This window comes from Drosophila subobscura, chromosome A (genome assembly GCF_008121235.1).
Source record: "Drosophila subobscura isolate 14011-0131.10 chromosome A, UCBerk_Dsub_1.0, whole genome shotgun sequence".
In the NCBI taxonomy this organism is placed as follows: Eukaryota; Metazoa; Arthropoda; class Insecta; order Diptera; family Drosophilidae; genus Drosophila; species Drosophila subobscura.
The window spans coordinates 12,676,570-12,701,781 of record NC_048530.1 but is presented as its reverse complement, the minus strand read 5'-3'; the positions used below and the strand labels follow the sequence as shown (position 1 = coordinate 12,701,781).

Here is a 25,212-nt window from a genome sequence, read left to right as displayed (position 1 = left end):
GGGCCAGGGCCCCGGGGCATGTCGGACACACCCACCTTGGTCTTTGGACCCGGGTGCCAAATCGTAAAGCCCATACCGAAAATGCCAAATGGCAAATGGCAAATAAAATGCAAACTTATCAGCAGATTGTAAAGCTCTTCCCCTCCCACCAACAGAAAAGCGAACTCTCCTCGTCCCACATGGACGGGGGAACGGACTAAAGGTCTCTCCAGTTGGATATTATTGTTTGCCTTTGGTCTGAAGATTCCATTGAAAAAGTGTCGCATACCCAGAAGTGTTCTCAAAATATAAATTTAATTAATACACATTTATATTTAGCACTGATAATACGGCTGGGAGTCATCGCTAAGCGAAAGAGGAGCAAAATCAACTGTGGTGTGGTGAGCCGTGACAAGCCTTTCACTTCCCCATCCATGAAATTCAAATGGAAGTTCCCCAACGACTCCGCCAACAAGTTGTCAGTCCCAAGATAACTTCAGACACACGCACAGGCACACAGACGAACGCCGCTTAATCCTCAATCTGCGTCATGGCATGGACAACAGACAGCCTTGGAATGTATTGCAAACTTTCGATACAGTTTTTGACACCTGTACTTTTGTGTGGTGAGGCATCTAGAACGACCTGTCACCATCGTCACACTAGGCGAACGGATTAACGAGGAGCCCCTGGCTCCCTCACACCACTGCCGTTCTATTCACTAGTTAACTGAAAGCATTTCCTGTATGCCAGACACACAGTGCCACAAGGGCCATACGAACGAGTAGAACGAGTGGATCCCAGGCAGAGGGTCGCTGCCGCATGACGCGCCAAACGTGTATTTGTTTTCGGATGTAAAGAACTTTTTCGACTGCCAGGTTCGAACTTGAAAGGTGCGTAAAGCTTCAAGGAAAGATCGATGGTATTATATGTATTTATCCTATTTATTCTTCTCTGCTTAGATCTTCGAATGGGGAATGTAAATAAGTCGCGTACCACTGTGCTGGTCGATGACAAAATCAAATTCTAATCATCGTTGCTATCATAATGTATTTATGAGAGTGTATACGGCACCTACATACATATGTACTACTGATTGTATGGGATGTACACAGGCTAGTGTGGTTCCTCCTCCCATATGTACGAATGTATGGATGCGAGTATGGGAACGTATGAGTGTATTCGTGAATGTTTGCTCTGATAATCGCACCTGCGACGGAAAACTAATTACAACAACACCAAGCCAAATACAATGGAACAATATTCCCTTATCAAAAGAAGTCGAAGAAGTACCAGAAAGCATAACCGACTTATATGATACCCTTTGAATTTATTTATTTTATTCTATTTTTTATATATTATTTTTATGACACTAAATATTGTTATGATCGCTTGGCATTATATTCAGATAAGTTCTGATAGTAATAAAGATTTTTAAACCACAAATAATGTTGCGCATACTTTTGAAACATTATTTAGAGTTTTTACTTTGCATACAGTGTTGGAGCTACGTATGTTTACAGTTTTTTTTATCCGATTTTAATTGAATTTTTGGTGGAATGGATTCACTTACTAGATGTCCTGCTGTTAATGCTTATCCACTCTCTTCGTGATCGCAAAACACTCTGCTGCAAAAGGGTATCAAGTGAAGCAGCAACAGAAGCGAGTAAGACAAAAGACCACAAAATAACAAGCAGACTTGGACGATGAGAGGGAGCTTCGCTTTATTCCAGTGTACATACATATGTACAGCTGTATATGCATATCTATAACAAATAAATATCTCACCGGCACCCAGAACAGAACCCGGCATCGGTGGCGAATGTAAGTGTATTTTTATGTACCACACTGTCACCCAAAGGGGCTCCCATACATACAAATGCAGGTGCGTATGTGTTGGTGTTTGTCCCTGCCTGTATTAGCGTGTGTGTGTGTGTGTGTGTGTGTGTGTTTGAGAGAGTTTCGTTTGTATTCTGGTGTTTAATACTATAATTCACAAAATCATTCAGTTCAGTTCGCGCTGGTGAACGTAACGGAAAAGTCGAGTCGAGTCGAAGTCGCCGTCGCCTGTTGAATGCTGAAAAATTCTATTTACTTCTCTCGGCTTCACATACAAGCGCTTTACACTCTCCGTGTTTTTATTTTGTTTGCTTTTTTTTTTTTGCTTTTGTTTTTAAGTTTTTGTTTTTGTTTTTAAACATTTTACATATTCTAAACGTCGGAGCAGAGCGCGAACGAACAACAAACAAGAAAAACAGCAGCAAGCGCCGGCAGCAGTGGAAAAGTCAAGAGACAAAACAGAAAGAATCGTTTTACAAAAATAAAATTGTACGGCCTCAAATATATGTATACATGTCTATGTATGTACATATATAAGTATATTTAATTGTGTACGTGTGCATGTGTGTGTGTTTCAACATTTGTATTTTAATTTAGTAGCAATTAACACAAAAGCAACAAAATAAGCGCGCGCTTTCCGCGGCGACACGTGCATAAAAGCGAAACATCCAAACTGAAATCTATAGATATAGATACCGTCTACAGATATACATATCACAGCAGAATCTTGCTGAAGTGGACCAGTACTCTGAGTACCTAGAGATGAAACGTATACCAAAACGGGTCCAAATGTTCTGGTTTGTTAGAAGTTCTCTTGAACGAGCACTTATGATCCCAGGAGTATCAGGGACTCTCAAGGGAGTCTCCAGGGGGTTGTTTTGTTCTTTTAAAAATCAAAACATTCAACCGATTGTCTACAGATAAAGAAGCTAAATATGGCTGGCTCTTCCAGCTGGTATTTACCATATTTAGAGAACTTCAATGAGGACTTCCACTGTATTCGATAACTCGAATATCTAAATGTGTCTCGGGGTAATATCAGTGCATACGTTATGCTCCCCTTCCAACCCATTCTACGAGCATTCATCAATCAAAGTCTACACAGCGGCATAGAGACATAGAGAGAGAGAGAGAGGGATTACAGTTTACAGAACTCCCCAATGAGGCGTGCCGTCGCACAGTGTCTGTTACAAGTTGTTTGCCCACACAACTAAAGCTGCCACCTCTCAACATCCTCATCAGCTCCACGCCGCGGCTCGTTCGCCTTTTTCTTTTGTTTTTTTTGTTTGCACTGCAAATACCTTTTTATGGAGTGTGAAAGATGGTAGACGGCAGTGGAGAGAGAAGGAACAGAGCAGTGAGGGGGCAGAGTAATCATATAATGCGGAAAGCACTAATTATAAAGATGTTTGTTTTTAGCTCTAGACGTCTTCAAAACTTAATAATGCCTGACGATGGCAGCGACAAATGCGTGTTAATCAAGCACTTGAAGCCGTCACATCCCAGATGTATACAAGCTTTGCTGTCGAACTTTGCTGTGTGGGGTAGATTCAAAACGAAATGAACTCTAATCTCGAATGATTCTAAATCGCCTGAGAATACTTGATGGCATGTGGACATATATAAATGCTTATCAAACTTCCTTGTGAGTGAGCAGGCAGATCAGCAAACAGCCGCTGATCAAAGTTTACTCTTTAAAACTCAAGACCTTTGACATACTTATAGGAGATAATGTTTGTGCTCTTCCAATAGCAATATCAGTTGAGTATCTTATAATAAACCATCAAAAGAAGTGGGTCAGCCTGGAGAGGATCATCACGTGTGCAGTGGAGCAGCGGTGTGCTCCATTGATCGATGGATGGAAGGTTCGATCGATGAACGGCACTGAAATATTCCATGGCCATATATCCATGCATGTGTACACATGTTCACATTCGCATATCGCTCTGTCACATTTGGTGATAACAAAACAAGAGGCTTAAGGTCAATTAGCACCAATTATATGGTACCTATTCCTATCGGGGAGGAGGAACCCAAGCCCACCAGAACTGATAAGCAGAGTCAGAAGTTTTTCCGCACTCACTGTGCCTGCGAGTATTTAGCATACTCTATTGGGTGGCTTTCCAGCCGTTGTTTATTGATTGCCGGACAATTAAGAGGCTGTAAAATTGATATTTGAGCAGCAGTTTAATGGCTCTCAATCTGCCAGTCTCCCAGCCCCGGCGACCTTTAGTACACACACAATTATTAGCCATATTTCCACTGCCCAGTCCAAGCACTCTACTCGCTGTGCAAATAAAGCGAACTTTGCCGCGTCCACCAGCGCGAATCTTATCACTTTCTGCCATGCCACATACGAACATACGTACGTACGTGGACATGTTTAGACGATTGGTCAGTCCGTTACTCTGCGATAAAGGCGGCGGAAAGTGAGGAAGCAGTCGACATCCGCTCCGCTCTCACCTCGTGTTGGATATAAAACGCTATCCTTATCGACTGCATACATATATATGTATTGGTGTGTAGCTTCCCTGCCGCCACCACCCCTTACACCACACTCCAATGATCTCATTAAACCCAAGGTGGAGATATCTTTCTTTGCCCTGCCGCTTGTCGATCGGCCTTTACAGCAGCGCGCTCAGTTCAGTTCAGTTCAGATCTTTGCCTGCTGTGCTGCTGGTCAGCCACTCAACTCTCTCGGATAAGCGGGATTCATTCCGAAAATAATACTAATACTCGTAGCGCGTAAAGCGTAACGCGTAACTCGTATCGCCCAAAGCCGCTTCTTACTCAAAACGCGCTCGCCGGAGCTCGCCAGATCACACAATCGAAAACGATTGACGTTTGTTATTTTCTTTATATAACGGGTGCTAAATTGCTGTATTATTTATTTAGTTTTTGACTTTTTTGGTTGCGGTCACGTTTCGAGGTCCCCCCACAAAGACCCACCTTAAACGGAGCAAAATTAGTGAGAGTTAGCTCTGAGTTTTTGGGGGGACCGATCGGATGAGGCGCGACTGCGATAGGCCAGCAAAATATCCAAACAAAAAGCTCAGTCTGATCCATAAACGGTTATCGGATCGCACCCAATGTGGCGCGGTCTGCCTGTGCCCACAAAGTTTTCCAGAGCTAAGATATACTCGCACATATGAATTTACAATGTAGTAGAGGAGTTCGATTCGAGTCGATGCGAGTGAGTGAGGGGCATTCTTTCGGTCAGTCAGTCTGGCAGTGTTGAGTGAAGAGTGAGCATGTGAAAGCTTGTTTCAAAAAGGAGTCTATGGGATCCCAATGATGCCTCAACGATCGAACACGAGCTTACAATTGTTTTCATGAATGTGTGGGAAGTGCCAAGCACCGTCCAAAGTCTTTCTCTGTGCTACCAACAATCGCTCTTCCCGCTCTAATCAAAGCTTATATAATTATGAGTTTCAACTGTCTTATCAATTGTTTGCCTAACATTGATTTTGTGCTTATCGCATATAAATATTGCTTATTTGATTTGCTTGAACGTAGAAGTTGCTGCTCTGCCTGCTGACTCCCGAATTATCACTGCAGTTACTCACTTCGATTCCTATTTCTTTCTTCTAGGCGTATGAGTGCATAATTGATGAGCCATCCAGTGATGCGACAATCAGACAACAGCCAGTGCCAGTGCCAGAGCCAGTCCCCGTCTCAATACCAGTCCTAACACTCACTGCATTTCCAAGATGACTGATACTGGGAATCACCACAACAACAACAACAACAACAACAATAATAATTACACCAATGAGGCATCCAGACTACGATTGCCCGAGGAGCAGCACACAGCCGACCAACAACTGCTCCACCCGCAGCAGCAGCAGCAGCAGCGGCAGCATCACCCAAAGAATGGTTCTGGCCAGGTCAAGATAGTGCCAGCCAACTCGCATTCACCCACAAAGAAAAAGAAGCGTCGCGACAAGAGCGATCTGGGCGATGATTTTGTGGCGCCCGATGGCGGCTGGGGCTGGCTGGTGGCCATTGCCAGCGGCGTCAATATTGTAAGTGGCCACCACTCTTCCTCCGCATTCCTTCTCCCATACTGACACACCCGTACCTTTCCCCAGCTGGTGACATTCGCTCTGGCCCAGCAGTTTGGCATTTTGTTCCGCGGTCGCATGGCTGATCTGGGTATCAGCACCTCGGAGCTAACCACCATCATCAACACACAGATTGCGGTGTCTGCGTTTACGGGTGAGTAAGGCAGCGCGAAATTCTCTATATGGATGGAGACGTCGCCACTCTATTTGCTTTGGGCGGCTTAGAAATTTCAGCTTAAACACAGTTTAAAGCTCACGTTTCTCTTTGTGAAATCACACACCGAATTGTTACATAAATATTTGCCATATTTACATTCCAATACTTTACTTTGTTTACTTTGATGGAAACATACATAAATTAAAGGGCCTCTAGTAATAAATATTATTATTTATGCTGTGAAAAATGCAATTAAGTCAAATATTTGCACACTTGTGGTAAAATCTAAGACCAAGATCCAAGGCTCTCTAGATCTATTGGTATACATTTTTAGGCCTTAGTTTGAATATAAATTAACATTTGAATTTGCCCTTTCTTCTGGATGTATGACATTTTCTGTGGATGAAATCCTACAAAACATCAATCATCTTACTTCATCCCACTCGCAGCGCCCGTTTTCTCCTCGATGCTTAGCTCGAAACACAAATATTGGCACCTAAAACTAAAGTTAAACCTGTAAAAAAGAAAGGTAGCTTCTGCAGCTTAAAGTTAGGAAATACGCCTTGTAAAATGTGTCTAAAATTGTTCTTTAAAATCCTTTCGCTACTTTAATAACTCACCATAATGTTGTGCTAATTCTTTGGCAGGTCTGCTGAATGGCCCGCTGTTCCGGCGTTACACATACCGCGTGGTGGCTCTGGTCGGCTCAGTGCTGACCTTCTTGGGCCTCTTCTGGATGGTGTTCGCCGACACCTTCACCGTCTACATGCTGAGCTTCTCGATCATCTATGGCTTTGGGCGTGGCCTGACAGTGTCTGCCTCGTCGCTGGCGGTGAACACGTACTTCAAGGTGAAGCGCCGCACCGCCACCGCGTATCAGTTCGGTGTGGCAGGACTGGGGCCCATTGTGTGCCCCTACTTTGCCACCTACATGCTGAAGGAGTTCGGAGTGCAGGGCACGACGATGCTGTTCGCCGGCGCCTCGTTGCACACGATCGCCTGTTCGCTGATCTATCAGCCGGTGAAGTGGCATGTGGTGAGGCGGTCCAAGGATGCCGAGGCGCTGCACGAGCCGCAGGGGCAGGCCGAGCGCGAGGACCAGGATGAGGATATCATCAAGAGTGTGGTGGAGCCAGAGACACCGGTGCTGCCGCGTGCCAACGATGGATGGTTTGGGTCCAGGGCCTCGCTGAACAGCAGCGGAACCCGTAACCGCCTCAACACCTGGGAGAAGTCCGAGCACAGCGGTCACGTGGAGCTGAAGCGTCTGAATAGTCGCGGGGAGCGCACGGATATTCCGCCGCGCCAGCAGCGCAGCATCTCCGTGAGCCACAGCATCAAGGAGGAGGAGGCAGAGACGGAGACGGAGACGGCGACGGGCAGGGCGCGTCCAGGATACGACTCGGAATCCGAGGCGGAGGCTGTGTCGCTGAAGCTGACAGACAGGGACAAGCAGGAGCTCGAGGACGAGATGGAGCGCGAGCGCCGCAAGAAGCTGCCCTTCTACATGAAAATCGTCATATTCTTCGATCTGGATCTGCTGAGGGACTTCACGTACTTGAACCTGGCCTTGGGCATCACGCTGATCAACTTTGTGGAGATCAACTTTGCCATTCTCACGCCATTCATACTCAACGATCTGGGCTTCAACAGTGGCCAGATAGCCCTGGCCATGTCCACGCTGGGCTTCTTCGATCTGATCGTTCGCTTCCTCATTCCACTGATCACCGCCAAAATCAACTTGAGCAATCGCACCTTCTTTGTTGTGGGCATCCTGGGCATGTGCCTGGGCCGAATGTTCCTGTCGATGACCACCAATTTCTACGCGATGGTCGGCATCTTTCTCTTTCTGGGCCTCAACAAGGCCTTCCGCACGGTCTTCTGGTCCCTGATCATACCAGGATATGTGCCACTGAAGCGTCTGCCTGCTGCCGCAGGACTTCAGCTACTGATGTCCGGCAGCTTCTCCATGGCCTGTGGCCCACTCATAGGTAAGAAAGATTCACACACTTTCACACATGAGTGCTGTATCTGAAGGTTGTATTTTCGTTTCCAGGTCTGGTGCGGGACCACACCAGCTACGCCTTCACCCTCAACTGCTTGAATGCCCTCTGTGTGCTGGCCATTGCGGGCTGGTACCTGGAGGACTGTGTGCGCTCCCGCATGCGCAAGTCCCAGCCCGTTAAGTCGCTCAACTGAAACCAGCAGCCCGATCCATCCCAGCCATACATCTAGCGACATGTTACCAACACCCCACAATATGCTTTTTTTTTATTCTATTTTTTAATGTAACTTATAGTCAGCGTGTACATTGTGTATATAATAATTGAGTCTAGCTAATTATTTGTATTAACTATTGATAATTGTTATTAATATGCATAGGCTGCCAACAAAACCAAACAAAACAAAACCAAACCAAATAATCCACGACTCTTTGAACTTTTCATTGGTTCTCGATACAAAGTGTGCAGCGTGCCTGGGGGTACACGATGGGCACATTTTATCTTCTACCAAGTGTGTAACAGGTGCAAGTGGAATTACTAGATACAAAACTCTGTTCTAGATCCAGAGATTACAATTATTTCAGAGTTCAACCTCTCCGACGTTCCACTGTGTCGCCCTGGGTGAGTACAGCCTCGAATGATGGACACTCCATTAACATTATTTATATGTTTATGTTCATTTCAGATAATTTATTTTGCTTGCTGAAAATGTAAGGAATCAATGCCTGAAGACGCCTTGGACAAGGTACAGCAACTGCGGGACTTGTGCAGATTATTATTCTAATCTAAATTGCTTTTCTACCATCAATCAAGCAATTTTCCAATTAAATGTGGGCATGTCACATCGCATTGATAAAAAATACAAGCAGAATTACAATTATAAAAGTCTAGGCATGAAATGCCAAAAGAATTCTTCTAGAAATGTGTCGGTCCGTTCTTCACATTTGGATGAGATTACTTCAAGGAGACACAGACATTTGTGGATTGTCTTCTAAATGTTTTCTGTTCAAACGAGATAAGATTTGCTGCGAGTTTCGTATAGTTTTGAAATTATTATGCCCCAAGTAAACTATCGGCAAGCAGTGCCCTTTCTTTTGGGGCGTATGTATCCAAGTTTTGGTGTTTTGTTTTTGTTTTGGTTTTTGTTTCTTTTGCCATTGATAATCGCTTTGATATGGTCTGTTGTCGTCTGCCGGTTCGCCGCATCCACCAAGTCGATGATGTGTCATGCAATCGCTGGTAATTGGATAGCATGGGGCCAGGCGTGGAGCGTGGAGTGTGGAGCGTGGAGCCCCATTCTCCAGCTGGCGGTAGAGCCAAAGTATGTGACAATGTGGCGAAATTAGCTTGAGAGAGACCCTGTGGCCTGGCCCGGCCTGGCCTGGCCTGGCTCGTCTTGGTTTGGTCTGGTCTGACCACCCTCCTCCAGTGTCAGTGTCAGCCGCAGTGTCAGTCGCAGTCCGTTCGCAGATCGAATGGGTCTGTGGAAATATCTCAAATGGTTCGAGAGAGAGGGAGAGGGAGGAGTCGGCGAATGCCGAAGTTGTGCTGGGTGGGAACCGGTTACCAGATGACCAAGTATATGCTCTCTCTCTGGCTGTGGTGCCGGCTGTGCTGGGCCTGAACTCGGTCAATAAACTAACCGCAAATATGTCCATGCCATAAGCTGAAGACAGCAACAGGCCCCGCCGATGTTTGGACACCACAAACATGTTGTTGCAGTTCAAGATATTTGCATAAATGCTTGGCCAAATTGGATTGTCTTGCCTTGTTCGGCTCTGTTCTCGGTTGTGTATGCTGAGCTGTGCTCACTCTGGTCATGAATATGATACCCGGCTGGATGTGAATGTGGATCCCATGCTGAAAGGGAATTTCATTAAGCGGGCATTGTTGCTTGGGGGAGGCGGAGCCGAAGGCCGAGGTGCTGGATCACACAATTACTTGTGCGGAATTCCATCGGTACGATTTAGTGGTTGCTCAATCCCTTGACAAGGAATTTGTCAAGGCTCATTAGAGAGGAAGCAATAATTGAGTATAATGATTGGGGGAAGCTTCCATAATTTACACTTGAAGGTGCAATTCTAATGCTAATATGAGCCATTCAGTTATGGAGAAAGAGTACTTCTAGTGTGGAATCAGTTGAAAATGTTCGAGAATGAAACAAATATCCTCTTTAATTTCGATTTGCAGGCTGCGATGCGTAGGAGAATCCCTTGATTGGTGAGTATTTTCAGGCACAAATCCTCAGAGATGTTTCCTTTTGTAGAGAACCTTTTACCGGAGGTCACAAGTTCTTGCTTGGTCACTGCTTGACTCAACTTATTTGGGGAGACGAGTTGAAGTCCCATCTAGTCATGCTCTCAATCGAACTTCTACCACATTCGAATTTAATTACACGAATTTGAGACAACGGATTCTTAATTATCACGATGAGTGGCGACTATTTATTAGAAGTGCACAATTCATCCTGATTTGCTTCGCCAAAGACAAGCGTCTTTTTATGCCCCCGGGATAAGACTGACACTTGATAAGACTGGCACCTATTTGATGGGGAAATGCTTGCAGATTTTGTTCGATATTTTATAAGCTAATTAAACAAACCAAATACATATAGTCCAGACACAATCTTAACATTTGCACTCTGCAAAAGTGTGTTCCTTAGAGCTTTAGCACCAAATGATCCCCCAACTAGTGTAGCCTGTGGCCTCACCCTCTCACATTTTATTGTTTTCAGCCAATAGATATTATGCGAATGCACGAAGTCCCCAACAAAAGCAAAGTCGGTAATCGTTCCCAATGACTGCGGAGGTTTTTTCGCGACTGTTGAGTGAGTCAAAAGCTTTTGTGGCCCAAACGAAAGTCTAGAATCATTGTTACCCCGAAACCGAAACCAAAAGCAAAAGCAAAAGCAAAAACTTTGTTTGACTTTCGAGGCTGAGTGACGCATTTTGTGGTCCAAAGAGCTTGCTCGCTCCCCGCCAAATTACTGCTGTAAATACTTAACGTATGAGAAACGTTAGTGGCGACGGAATTATGAAACGCACATTTAACTATCTCTGGTATAATAAAGATAGCAATGTACATTTAGAGGGGGTATTTTTTGGGCGTATTCGTCAGCTGAAGTCGTCTAATCTCTGGGCTAATATTTGCCTACACAAATTGGAAGGGCGCCGTCTACGCGATGCGGCATTTCAGAGCATTTCGGAAGCATGCCATTTGGCTATCATAAAATGCAATATCGTAAGTGATATTTGTACTTGGATTATGCTTCCCTGCTGCACAATGTAAATTTGAAATCGTCACGGAACTGACTTAATCTTGCATAATCATCCATAGGCGATCGTTCAGTCGGCTCTCAACTTAAGTAATTTCTATCGACGATCGCGTTCTGTTATCAAACGTTAGGAGTAGAAAATTATATGAATTGAAGTTCAACAAGTTGTTGCTTTTGCCGGCTACTATGGCATTAATTGTGGGCCAAAGCCTTCTATCCAGACGGTAACCGACTCGGGAATGACCTGCAAAGTGAGAACTCGTGGGGGAAAGTGTCAACCATAATCGATAATCAGTTGAAAAAGCATGTGGCTATCCCAGCAAGAACTTTCGCCGCAATTAGATGGAACAATATTTGTTTAGACACAAAAACAGACGCACGCTCCATACGCTCCATGCTGGAGCTCCGCGCCCAGGGTAGTAAAAACATCAAAGGCAAATTAAAACAAATAACAAAAAACACGCAAGCAAAGCGATACTCGCCCACTTCGTACTACTACTACTACTAGGGCCCCTGGCCCAAACCGTGGTCCAGAGATTGTGTTGGAGACTGGGTGTGGGGTAGGAGACCGAGACCGAGACCGAGACCAGACCCATTTAAAGCACACATACAGACGATACCAGTACTTTTCCTGCGTTTTTCGTAGCAGAACCAACAGTCAACAAGAGAGGAACTCCAGATTTGTGGACCGAGTCGCCTTATGCTCTATCTCTGCATCAGATCCACTGTGCAGATGGGAGCCACATTATTCGAAACATATCATTTGTGTCCGACTTCTAAAGTTGATCAATTTGATCTTTGGATCTTTTGCTAACATTGCTGGGGAAATGCTTTGGGCTTAATTCTCTTTGTTTTATTTTACTCAAGAAAGAAATTTTTCTTAATTTTTGTTCTTATTTTATAAAAACCTGCAATACTTTCACTGGTAACTTTGAGATTTGTTCTCTTTCATTGCATTCCACATATGGACATATTTTAGCATCATTTCATAATACTCCTATGGATAGGGTAACAAAAAAAACATATAAAAACTTAAAAAAAAACTCGCGAGAGAGCGAAAGAAATAAGTTGCCAAGTCATTGGCTCAAAATGAATTTGTTTTCCTATGTTTGCGATGTCTCATCATGCTGAGTTAAATGATAATTTATTCGATTTCTATACAGTCGCATTCGCATGTATGTATGTATGTATGTATGTACACACGATGTACGTAAGCAGCTCCGCTTCGTGTCCGCGGGCTACACCTCCCATGCATGTGCGTGCGCGACTGTCTCGACTGCCTCGACTGTACACTAATTTAGCAATAATTGCCCCCAGAATCTTGAATCTTGTTCGATTCGTGTGTCGTGTGTCGCTTTTCCATATTTGCTGTGAAAATATTATAATTGCCTGCACTTCCGCCCTCTCGAAGCCCCCTCTGCCCACTGCTCTTCTCATCCACTGGCCGAGGCCGAGACCGAGACCGACCGACCTGCTCCTCCTCCTCCTCCTCCTCCTGCTCCCCACACCTCTGTCAACAACAGAGACGGAAAGAGTATGCGACTAGGCGAATGGGAAACCGCAACCACCTGTTGTAGGAGCGTCAGACAGAGAGAGCGCGAGTGACAAAGAGAGCGCTCGCTGCTTGTTGCTTGCTGGGGAGTGGGGAGTGGGGAGAGAGGGCAGCGATGGGCTGGGCTGGGCGGCTGGTGCGGTGCGGTGCTCCAACAATGTCGTAAAGCCTGTGTTTACTTGACATTGATACTCGTGCAGACACCCCACCAGGGAATGTGTCCCTGCGAGGGTGCGCCTGGTGTGTGGGTGCGAGTGCGAGTGCGAATGCGAGTGGTAAGAACGAACGGTAAGCCAGCCAAAGACTCAATCGTCTGTCGAGGAGTTCTTGGCAGGAGTGCAAGCGAGACAGGGCCACAGATGGAGACGGAGCGAGAGTGAGTGTGAGTGAGAGTGTCCCTGGTGCACAGTGGTGCAAATTAGCGGTATGCATGATGAACGCTGCATGCTGCCTGCTGCATGATGCATTACTCATTAGCCCGATAATTAGCTTGATTAATTTGCCTAGAATTCGCGAATTGATTTGATTGATGGCCGTGGTGGCCAGTGGCCAGTGGCCATGATCTAGGCATTTGATTGATGGCATTTCATCAACTGATTTATGGCGGCCCAACCAGAGATACTTAGCGTTCTAATGACAGTGGGTTATCCAGTTCTCTATGATGTAAGTGGTGCAATAAACTTTAAGGAAATTTCGTAACAAATTCCCATGAAAAGTGCTCCTTGGAAATTTCTGCAATAATTTTACGAGTATCTGGGCGAGGGGTGCGGCTACCTGAAAAATCGTAAATTGTGGATTACCACAAAGTGGCAGTAAAGAATGAACCGCATCTTAGAAATGCCGCAGGACCAAGTCAACCGCCAAGACATTGTCTCAGAATCGGTGGAGGAAGAGAGCTGTCCGACGGCTGTCCGACGGCTGTCCGACGGCTGTCCGACGGCTGTCCAAGACTTGCACATCAATCAAGTGGAGGCGATATTCCGGGGTCTTGTCTCCTAACGGCCAATTAGTGGCCTGCTGGCTGCCTTAGCCGACCTTTGAACTGTGCTAGCTGTGTGTGCGGGCCACACTAGGCAACAGTTGGCCAGGAATAGCTGTGGGCCCAGCGAGCGGCTAAATCAAAGTTCTCTCATTCAGTATCCCTCATTATTGGCAGAGTCATGATGATAATGTTAACAGCAGACCACTGTTAATGCGCTAAGCGCGTGCGAGAGCCAGAGAGGGAGAGAGACACAGCACAGCTTCCGCTTGGTCAATGCTAATTGGCATGTCTAAATGGTCTTCGGCCGCTGCCGCTGCTGCTGCTGCTGCTGCTTCGGTCGCCTGCACCGCAGCGTTGCCTCTGCTGCTGCAGTCTGCTGCATTTTCGCAGCATTGGTCGTTCCGACTCCTCCTGACTGCGCTGTCCACGATGCCCACGCACTGCCAGCAACAGGCAGGCAGGCAGGCAGGCAGGCAGGCTATCACTCTCGCCCTCGCTCACACTTGCACACTCATACACCCAGGCACTCACTCTCGCTATCAGTAGCCCGCTCCCGCTCCCGCTCGCTCTGGTTCTGGTGCCAGACCAGGCAAGCCACTCCAGGCCGGGCCAGGCCGGGCCGGGCTGCTCTTGCTGCTGCTTAGACTCGCGTTGCTAACGCGTTGCTATAAAGCCGACCGCAGCAGGCGTCGACCGAGTAAGTCGACTGCTGGACGCATAACAGTGAACAACACACACACACACGAACAGGCAAACGCGAAACACACACACACACGCACGCAGGCACGGAGACTTAGCCGAGCACGCAGACCGAGCGCACCAAGCAAAATACATGATGAGCTCACCAAACTCACCAAACTCACCAAAGGCAGCAGGTGCTTGGTGGCAGTGAAAGAGTTTTCTGTTTTTGTATTACAGTTCGAACAGCTGAGTCGCGACGTTGTGTATAACACATACGCTACGCTGTGTGTTCTCTTCTCCCAAGCAACCCGACCGACCAGCAAGCAATCAAACCAACCGCCAAACCAGTGTACAAGTGATTTTTAACGGCTCTCTTACTTCGGGATTTGCAACAGGCCAAGCAGGCGCTCAAGTGTGCTCTTTTTTTTGTTCCCGTGCATTCGCGTCTCTGAAAAGTTCTCTAAACTCAAACAAACAACAAACAAACGTGTGAAAATTAGCAGCTCCCTCAATCAAGCATCTGCTAAACCGTAAACCGTGTGATAATCGACAGTTACAAACAACTTGAACCACAGACTACCAATTACCGTAAGTTCCGAACAAATAAAATTAAACAATTTCGAAAATAAGAATGAAGAAAGTGTCAAACAGACACGCAGACACACGGGGCCCTGTCTGTCGTCACATCCACCCACAATCGACATCGACATCGACATGGACATCCACTGTCTGTGGACCGCCGTTCTACCCACCACATTACCAACATTACGATCTGGCTCCGGGAAGCAAATTGAGTTTGCCCCCATCCTTCCATGCTGTGCTCAAATACCCCCGCACTGGGCTGAAAATATTTACCAAATCGAATTAAATTTCCTTTTTTTTTACGTGATGTTATTTTTGTGCTGTCCTCGCTGGCCTCGACGAAGCGCGCGCCTTGAGGATTCAATAGGGAGTCGAGGTCTGAAATTGACGGTAAATGCATTTAAATCGGGCGCCGATTGGTGGGTGGACCACGTAATTTCCACAGCCCCTGTCGGAGTGCTTCAGAAAAACATGTCTGCAACCATGCAGATACATACAAACGTTTTTAAATGTGATCAAGACAGTGGCAACGAAATACAAGGGATCAAATCAATCAAAAAGTGATGTTTTTTTCACAAACGAATTTCTGTCTAGAAAATGAAGATCTTGAGTGAGAAGATATCCTCAATGTAGTATCATTAATGGTATCAGTCCTGAAACTTAAATAATTTAATTATTTCGGGCTTCACGAGTAATATTTTGTATTGAAACAATTCATAATCACATGAGTATGCCTGGAAAAGTATTAAGGAAATCTTTCTGTCTGGAGTACTCTAAAGTAATGTTGAACATCTGTAAGAGGTGAATATTTACATACCATAATTTGTGGCCACGGAATGCACGCGGAATGAGCTGCAAGAGCAGTGAGCAGCAACACCCCAAGATGTCAGTTGGCCAAGGCTCTGGCCTGTCAGTTTTCGCCGCTGGAAGAAGCTGGAGCCCCCGCGGTGCATTAACTAAAGCTGTCAGCACACAACAGACTCGCAAAGCCGAGCAGAGTAGACTCAAAGAGCTCTCAGCACAGAGCAGCCCCCCACACGCAAACAGCAAACACACAGCAGAAGATGGGGAAATTGTTGTGCGGATTTTCGTATTTGACTCCCCGCCAGAGATAACCTGTTGCAAACAATGAAAATCGGGGAATTGGGGGGCCACGCTCCGTCTGGGTTTTACTGTGTTTTTGTTTTGTTTCATCATCGGTAAATGTTACGTGTAAAATGTGCAAATGGAAAATGGCAAATTGTAGACAGATTTCAGAATTTGTCAAAGTTTGTCTGTCTTTTTGTATTTTGCGTATTGGGCATTGAATCAACAGTTATAAGCAGCTTACGTGCTGATGATTATCGTATAATGGAAGTGCCCTGTTGGTTGGGATTATGCAATCGATAAAGACCCACGGTCCAAGGGTCCCTCCTCTCGATGGAATCAGAAATGCAGTCGATAAGCTCTTGGCCCAGACACAACAGAATAGAATTGAACAGAGCTCTCTGGCTCTATCTCAGATAGTTTGACCAATTGATTGGAGAACTCCCACTATGCCAAAGCACACGTTTTGGTGTGTCCAGAGAGAGAGAGAGAGATCGTGTGTCAGAGTCGCACACCCAAGTGGAATTAGCATTTGTTTTGGAGTGAGAGGAATTGCCATTGGAATCGGGAATAAGAATGGTTATTCGAATGAGCGCCAGACAGTCAAACAGACAGACAGAGAGGTCCGTTCGAGTGCATTTCTGGGTACAGGGGATTGCCTTTGCTGGCAGTATAGTGTTTCACTTCACAGAAGGCACTTGGGACGGGGCCCCTCCGAACATACTTAAGCCACGGGACGGGCGGCATCGGAGTCAATTTGAAGTGCAACGTAGGGAGTACGTGAGTTTATTCGAAACGAAAGAAAGAACCAAATAAAATAGAATGCAATAGAATGGAATAGAATTTGAATTGTATGCAAGGCGGCAATGGACATGGGGATTTTCTCTGAGATTGACATTGGGAATGATCTCCATTCACATTCACATACCACATACCCCATATCCCATGCATATCCCATAGCACATACCCATACCCATACCCATCTCCGTATTCCATTCCCCGAGACAGAGACACACATGTGAGAAAGTGTTGGCTGTTGGGATTATTTTGTGGCCAGAGCACCAGCCTAGGGCCTACTGTGGCAATAACAATCATTGAAATGAAATGAAATGAAATGAAATGCTACTAAAAATAGCCCATACAGAGCCCATGCCATGCCAGAGAACACACGTTGTCCATAATCTCGGGATGCAATTCAGGGAGACGGAGTTCTGCCTACGGTCCCTGCAGCCCACCAGCCTACACAATGAATGATAACTCTGTCCATGTCTCAGTTCCAGTCGCAATGGGCCCACGGTTTTGGGTGTATAAATAGCCCCATTTGTAGTCGTCTCTCTTTGCATCAAGCCAAGCATGACGTTACGACTACAACCTATAGACGGAATAAATCAAAAAACCAAACACCAAAACCAGAACCATGCCCTGCCATACAATAAGGTTGCTTCCCCTTCTGGCTTTTACGAGTGTTTCTTTTTTTTCCTTCTGTTTTCTTTTTTCGGGAGTGTTTGTGGAAGGCGCCGGCTCGGGCGTTTAGAAATGAATCATACATTTTCGGTGGTCAAAAATGTTATTTGACTTTAGCAAAAGGTTCTACCTCATCCTCGTGCTACACAAAAGATTTGCTCGGAACAATGACTGCATTGTGATGGCATTTCCATCACATGCAGTGCCCACCGACGGGCATACAGCAAGGTTTAGGAGTATATGCAGCATATATGTACATATGTACACATGTACAAGCAAATTGGTTAAAAAAGTTAGCAAATCGTGGCATTTATTTGGAAAAACTGAGACCTACTGCAGAATGCGCGAATCTATCATGAAAGTATGGCAGAAATCCAAGTATTCAGAAACTAAGTATGGAAAAATAAGTCTGATTTGTACATAAAACTCTAAGGAGGTATTTTATACTTATTTCTAGCCTTAACTATTCTGCTTTATATAAGAAAGTGCTCTACCAGATATCCATGAAATTCAGAAACTAACGTATAGGAATAGATGCAGGAACCAACTACAGAGACACATATGTACATACAGATGCACATATGTACATATATGTATATAAATATAGAAGTATCTTGTTTTGCCAAAAAATATTTCACAATGTTCTGTAAAGTATTTCTTGTCTTGCGAAATATCCATGCTCTTTTTTATGTACATATATAATTATGTGTCTCCACAACAGATCATAGACAAGCGATCTGCTCTCGCTTGCGCTCTTTGTGTGATCAGCTGAAAGTTCTTGTCTGCATTGGACACAAGTTCAAAGAGTGAGATCTTCCAGAGAATAGAAAGAGAGAGGGAGAGAGAGAGCGAAAGATGATTGCTGTTTGTTTTCTTTTTTGGTTTGTTGCGCTCTCTTTGGTTTTGGTTTCGGTTTCGGTTTCGGAGGGGACTGCTGTGGCCCCGCGGCGCCACCCCGCGTTCTACCAATTAGCCGGCGGCGCGAATCAATTACCGCTCCGCTATATTGTATCTGTGGGCCTTAATCAATTCTCATTGACACAATTTAATTGAAGTCACTGCTGCTGCTGCTGCTTGTGAAATGAAAGCGATCACTGCGACAACAATTGGTTTGACTTGACGCCTCTCCGCCACTCATAGACATAGATAGGCCCACCCCACCGAAGTATATACTCTCATTCGCATTCGTTTTATGTACAAGCTCGTACAATTCCATTCCGAAGCGAACGCAGCGATTAATCTCCATTGGAGGCCAATTGAATGAGAGAGCGAGAGTGGAAAACAAACCACTTACACATTTGCTTGGGAGCGATGCAGCGTATCGCTTGGGGGCCATGGGGCACGGGGCACGGGGCACTGGGCACGGACCATGTTCCGATGCTTGTCAAACCATTAGGCTGCACCTGTTGTACATCCCATCAGACACATGTGCATTGTGAACTTCAAAAGGTACAAGTGTTCTTTTTTGTGCCTGTCTTTTGTTTGTCTTTTGGCTCCAGAGAAGCGACAAGCGACAGAGCGCCGATCGGACGCCTCGTAATCAATAGTGCCGCCTGCGTGCCCATTTATCTATCCGCACAAAATAATGAGTCATCTGCTGCTTCTAATGGCCCAGCACTCGACCAATAGATAAGGGAACGGTGCGCTTTGTACCCCCTACAAAATCGGCGCTACGGCCCGAAGGAGATCTCCTTCCTGTGGGCGTTTTGACTCTTATCTCTTTGATTCTTATTACAGCGTATTTGCAGAGACTGAGGCAATGCTTACAATTCGTTCAGCTTTGGCTATCGCACAAAGATAAAGCCATTCCAGTCCACTCCAGTGGCAGTCTCGCTCGCTCTTTGTTCTGTGCCATAATCCGCATTGGAATATGGAATTTATGGACTACCTTCTGTGCTGGGGAATCCCTGTTTAATGCCATCGCCTCCCCCTGCTACAACCACTGGTGCATATATCAGACTTTGGTGTGAAAATAATCTTGAATTGGCTTACGCCTACGAGCAACTTATCAGCGAATACTCCCGCTCTCTCTCACTCTCTCTCTCCCTCTCTCTCTCTCTATCTTTCTGAAATATGTTGTGAAATTCCTAGCAAACAGATTTGTTTCGAGTCGATTCGATTTGCACTTCCCATTGATTGGGGGGCTTTATCATCATGTCACTTGCTTTGAGCTCTGCTTCTCTCCCTCTGTCGCTCTGTGTGCCCCAACATCATGAGCGTTTGCTTTCTGAAATACAAAATTTAGTTGCCCACGCGGCATGACTGCGCGAAAACACACAGACACACAAAAACAATAGCAATAGCAATAGCAACAAACAAATAAGAGCCATACACAAATACAAATTATATGAAAGCAATGACGACAAATTGCGGAAACCGCCGGCCGGAGCTTCATTGCTATATCGAAACCGGAATGTGGCGGTCGATGTGTGGAATGGATAGATGGATGTTAGATCGCTTTGCATCGTACCCAACCCATGACTCTCGACTCTCGCGATGAGACGTTTTGAGAGTGCCGACTGCGACTGCAACGATATGTCGTCTTTGAGCGAAAGTTTTGTATGAGAATCTACCCTGCCATAGAGCATCCTTCGTGAATGAACCAGAGAAGAAACAAAAGCAGCTAAAGTGTAAGCGGAGCAGAGTAGGGTAGAGGGATATTTACATTATCCAAATCTATATTTATTGGTCGGTGCACAACGCACTTCACTTGAAGCACCACACTTTGGGTGACTGCAGCTTGTGGCCGTAGAGTATCTGCCCTTTCGGTTCTAAAAATGTACAATTTTTGAGAGCTTTCTGCTTGATATGGGCATTTGGCTGGAGCGACAACAAAACTATTCATAATCATCGTTCTCTTGTTGGTTTAACTTTAAGGAAATGTTTTCATTTTCATGTATGACCAACCGATCCATAATCTACTTCTTGTCACCGTTCTGGTGAGCGGACATGATCTGCGTTTTTTATGAAACAAATCATTGAAAGAGGAAAAATGTCATTTATGCACTTTGCGCTACTCTTAGAGGGATTCGAGGCATAGGTTCAGCTGCAAATCTCTTCATCAGGACATTGGGAACTCGATTTAATTGAAAGCCGATTCTGTTAGCTAATATTCAGTTGTTGTGGCGACAATTGCTGCCATAATCAAACCACGAAGGGCAAAGTCTATATAAAGGATGCGGAAGGGAATAAAGAAAGGTTCAAATACCAAAAGTGAGAGAATAAAGAAAGATGCGGCTAGCAAAAGGGAACGACTATTTATGAAAGTATTTGTAATCCTCGTACACTGACAGTTGCAGTGTACTTGTTGCTGCGGCTTCGATGAATTTATTATATTTTGTGCGCTTTCCTCTCTGTTTGATCGATCGCTTCAAGTTGGGGGAGGTGGGGAGAGACTGCTAAGTGCCATCGTTGTGCTACCCCTTCTGCCAGATCGGTCCCAGTTGCAGTCCGTCGCCATCCCGTACCCGGTGCCGGCAGTCGCAGTCCCAGTCCCACTCCCAGTCGCAGTTCGAGTTCCAGACAGACTACGCCAACGGACGGGACGGGGCGTCAATTTATGGCACGCTCCGATGAAGTTCAATGGCAACGGCACACGAACACCACACAAAAAGACTGAGAGAGACGGAGAAACCGCAGATGCTCGCACAGATACATGCGTGGAGGAGCAGTGTGTGTGTGTGTGTGTGTGTGTCTTGTCTGAATGAAGACATCCCCCGGATGCATGCTGGATGTGCGGCACTGCACCGGCTTTGTCCTCGCATTATCGATGCATAAATAAACGCGACATGCAACAGAGGGGTCGCGGGCGGTGCAACTTGTCTTTTGATTATCGCAAGAACCGAACGATGACAACCATCTCCCGATCGTTCTCGATGGGGTCTCACTTTGCCGCGTTTCAATGCATCGATCCAATCCGGTCTGCGATTGCCGTGCTGCAACTCGTGCAACACACACAGACCCCACCCGCTAAGTGATTTCCATTTTGCTTCGATTCGAATTGCAAAAAAAAGCAAAAAGAAGGAACAAGAGTTCTCCTCGTGGCTTGCATACCAAATGCCAAACACCAAATACCAAACACCGCCAATCGCCGCGACGCTGTCGCACCCATTAACGGACAATTTCGTTCTCGTATCTATGATGAGAGTCACTCGATAGACCCTATAATAATGATGATTGCCGGTCTAGTCTCCAACGTTATATTGGAGCTCTCTGCGTCAATCCCAATTAGCAATTAGAGCATTATCTTTGCTCCTCACCTTGCCTCACAACAGCTCCGCCTCCTGCACCATTAAAGGTGTGCCCTCATCGAAGTGGGGCTCCAGATACGCAGAATCTTGCATATGTATCTGTAAACTCGTATGTGATAATGCCAGCGCTGTGGCGTGGTGTCCTAATGATTGTTTTTGGAAAAACACTGACAACGCCACGGGATAAGGAATGGTAATGGAGGCAAATTTGTTGGACACATCTGAGATTGCTCGCAGACGTTTAAGGGGCGACAGCACTCGAAATGGGCATACGCCTCCTGGGTGTGTGCATGGAGCTCTGATAATAGTCGTGAAAGAACGTACGCCGGATGAGGTTCATAACACTCAGATTTCCCATGGCACAGTCAAATATCTTTCAGCACGGGATAAATACTAAACAAAGTAGATTTAGAAACTTATTTCCACATTATTTTGTACACCTCCTAAAGCGTAAATCTGTGCTGATAAACCCTCATTGAATACCTCTTAGGAATAAATGTTTCTTGTGCTCTTGCAGGAAATGGAAAAATCAAATCTAACAGACAAGAATCACACGAGTGTGTATAATGTGACGACGAAACCGAAGAAGCCCAAGCGGCGGGACAAGAGCGATTTGGGTCCCGATTTTGTGGCCCCCGATGGCGGCTGGGGTTGGGTCGTGTGCCTGGCCGCTGGCTTGAATAACGTATGTGGAACTGATACCCATTTGCGATGCATCCAATGACAACTGACAACAATTTCTCTCTCAAAAACAGTTCTTCCTGTTCCCGGCTCTGCAGCAGTATGGTTTGATCTACAGAGTGCGAATGCTTTCGCTGGGCTTCGATGCCAAAGAGACGACCACAATTGTAAATTGCGTCATGGCCATATCCTCATTAGTGGGTAAGCAGCAAGTGGACGTCTGGCAGCAGGCAAGGATCATTGTCATTTGTCATTTCAGGAATCGTTAATGGCGCCATGTTCAGGCGTTTCACATTCCGTCAGGTGGCCCTCACGGGCACCACCCTGGCCTTTGTGGGCATCTTCATGACGGCCTTCTGCACCACCGTCTGGCAGTACATTTTCTGCCTCTCAGCGGTGTATGGCATTGGGTTGGGTCTGGCCATGGCTGCCACCTCGCTGGCCGTCAACACGTACTTCAAGCAGCGTCGTCGTCGAGCAACCGGCTTCTCCTGGACGATCACGGGCCTGGGGCCCATCTTCTTCCCACATGTGTCCACATGGCTGCTGGGCTTCTACGGTGCCCAAGGCACCATCTTGATCTATGCCGGTATCGCCATGAATGCCGTTCTTTGCGCTCTGACCCTGCAGCCAGTGCTGCGGCATGCGCGAAAGCCAAAGACCGAGTCAGCCGACGGAGCGGAGACGGCCAAGGATCAGCCCGAGATGATGGAGGCCAACGGGAATCTGTTGGCGCCCAGCAGCGATCCCTGGATCGACTACGAGTGCAAGTACTGTCAGTACCAGAAGCGTGCCAAGCGCGGCATCTTCTCCTCGCAGTATCTCTTCAACGTGGACGATCCTGAGCGCCCCGGCTACGAGATCACAGAGCCCGGCACGCCCATGCTGGCCCGCGCCAACGATGGCTGGTTCGGCTCGAAGCTGTCGCTCACCGCGGATCAGGGCGCGGGCGGGGCGCGCTATCGCACGCGGAAGGAGCTGATGCGGCAGGTGTCTTCGCGCAGCCGCGAGAACCTCGATCGCCTGGAGACGAGCCGAACGGATGAGGCGCACGAGCAGGCGCTCTACAAGCCGAACTACTTCAATCGGGAGCGCGAGGACCTGGAGCGGTATGCCAGCAAGACGAGCGTCTACTCGAAGCACGGCCAGGAGGAGCTGCTGCGTTGCACCTGTGCCGAGGACAAGGCCCTGCTGCAGAAGACCGCCGAGGCCATGCGCCTCGAGCAGATGGACGATCAGGCCCTCCAGGCGGAGGAGGATGAGGCCAAGAGCCGCATGACCCTCTTCCAGAAGGTCAGCAAATTCTTCGATCTGGATCTGCTGCGCGATTTCACGTTCGTGAATCTGGCCGTCGGCATGAGCATCATGATGTTCGGCGAAATGAACTTCTCGGTGCTGACACCCTTCATTCTGAACAATTTCGGGTATTCGGACGAAAAGATCTCGATAGTGATGTCCCTTCTAGCCTGCATGGACATCTCCGTGCGCTTCCTGGCCCCTTTCGCTCTCGAGAAGGTGAAGCTCGACAACCGCGTGCTGTTCGCCTTTGGCATACTCTGCATTGCCGTGGGCCGTGTGGTTGTGGCATTCACCGACTCCTACGAGGTGATGATCGGTGTCTTCCTGCTGATCGGCTTCGGCAAGGGTTTCCGCACCATCTTCTCGCCCCTGATCATACCCAGCTATGTGCCGCTCAATCGTTTGCCCGCCGCCTCGGGCCTCCAGCTGATCTTCAATACAATATTCTCCTTCGCCATGGGCCCCATTTTGGGTAAGTACGAACTCCCGGATTCCCCCAGAACACTCTCCGCAGATCCGCTCTAATTTGTGTGCTTCATTGCAGGCTCGATCACGGAGGCTTTTGGCTATGCCGCCACCATCCATGCCATCAATTTCCTCACCGCCTTGGCACTACTCCTCTGGCTCTCGGAATCGATTGTGCGCCGCGTGCTGAAGCGACCGTCGAAGGGGCTGGGTCATTGATGTCCGGCCGATACTATTCTTAAATGTATTTAGACTCTGTCTCTCGTCGGAACTGAAACTACTTTTTGGATACTTACGTCCACATCCACATCCAACCCCCCCTAGATGTTAGTTTAGATCGAGTTTTTTTTTGGCGTGTGGTCTGTGTGTGTGCGTGTGTGCGTGTGTGTGTGCATAGTATTACGTTCATTGAGCATGCGGTATAGTTGCAGGCCGTACTTAAAGATACCTAAGATACAAATACACAAGACATAAATACAATTGCATAACTAGCGCGTAATTTACCTCTTAAACACACAAAAACTCCCCTCATTTCCCACCCACATATCATGTCGTATTCATTTTTTTTTCATTTTTCTTTTTTTTTTGGTTTTCTAATAAATATACTCTACAAAATAAGCCTATAAATAATGTACTTAATGTTACCATAACTATTATATATGTGTGATTCTGACCTAAACGTTGATGGATCGATTGATGAATAAACATAAATGTTGGTTAAGTTGAAACAAGGAGGATGCGACGAACTGTATACTCTGGGCTACATTAGAGAAGAATTTCAACACCTTAAGCATGATTATTATTGCTATTATTATTTGTACAGAAAACATTAATTGCAGTGGCCGAAGGAGTCG

At 46.4% G+C, this 25,212-nt stretch overlaps 1 protein-coding gene across 3 annotated transcripts; it reads left to right on the top strand.

Annotated features, from left to right (window-relative positions):
• Window positions 1-2,003: 2,003 nt before the first annotated feature.
• On the top strand, window positions 2,004-24,678 carry LOC117891385 (monocarboxylate transporter 1-like). Of its 3 annotated transcripts, none has more exons than XM_034796838.1 (5): window positions 2,004-2,307; window positions 5,410-5,843; window positions 5,910-6,036; window positions 6,687-8,030; window positions 8,096-8,467. In XM_034796838.1, exons 2-5 carry the CDS (start codon window positions 5,529-5,531, stop codon window positions 8,236-8,238), a joined length of 1,929 nt encoding a protein of 642 aa, XP_034652729.1. In that variant the 5' UTR covers window positions 2,004-2,307; window positions 5,410-5,528; the 3' UTR covers window positions 8,239-8,467. The 3 variants fall into 3 exon arrangements, with proteins under 3 accessions (XP_034652729.1, XP_034652737.1, XP_034652721.1); XM_034796830.1 differs by lacking the exons at window positions 2,004-2,307; window positions 5,410-5,843; window positions 5,910-6,036; window positions 6,687-8,030; window positions 8,096-8,467 and adding exons at window positions 14,587-15,119; window positions 22,431-22,598; window positions 22,669-22,795; window positions 22,854-24,365; window positions 24,438-24,678; XM_034796846.1 differs by lacking the exons at window positions 2,004-2,307; window positions 5,910-6,036; window positions 6,687-8,030; window positions 8,096-8,467 and adding exons at window positions 23,649-24,365; window positions 24,438-24,678 and having other exon boundaries at window positions 5,429-5,673.
• Window positions 24,679-25,212: the final 534 nt, after the last annotated feature.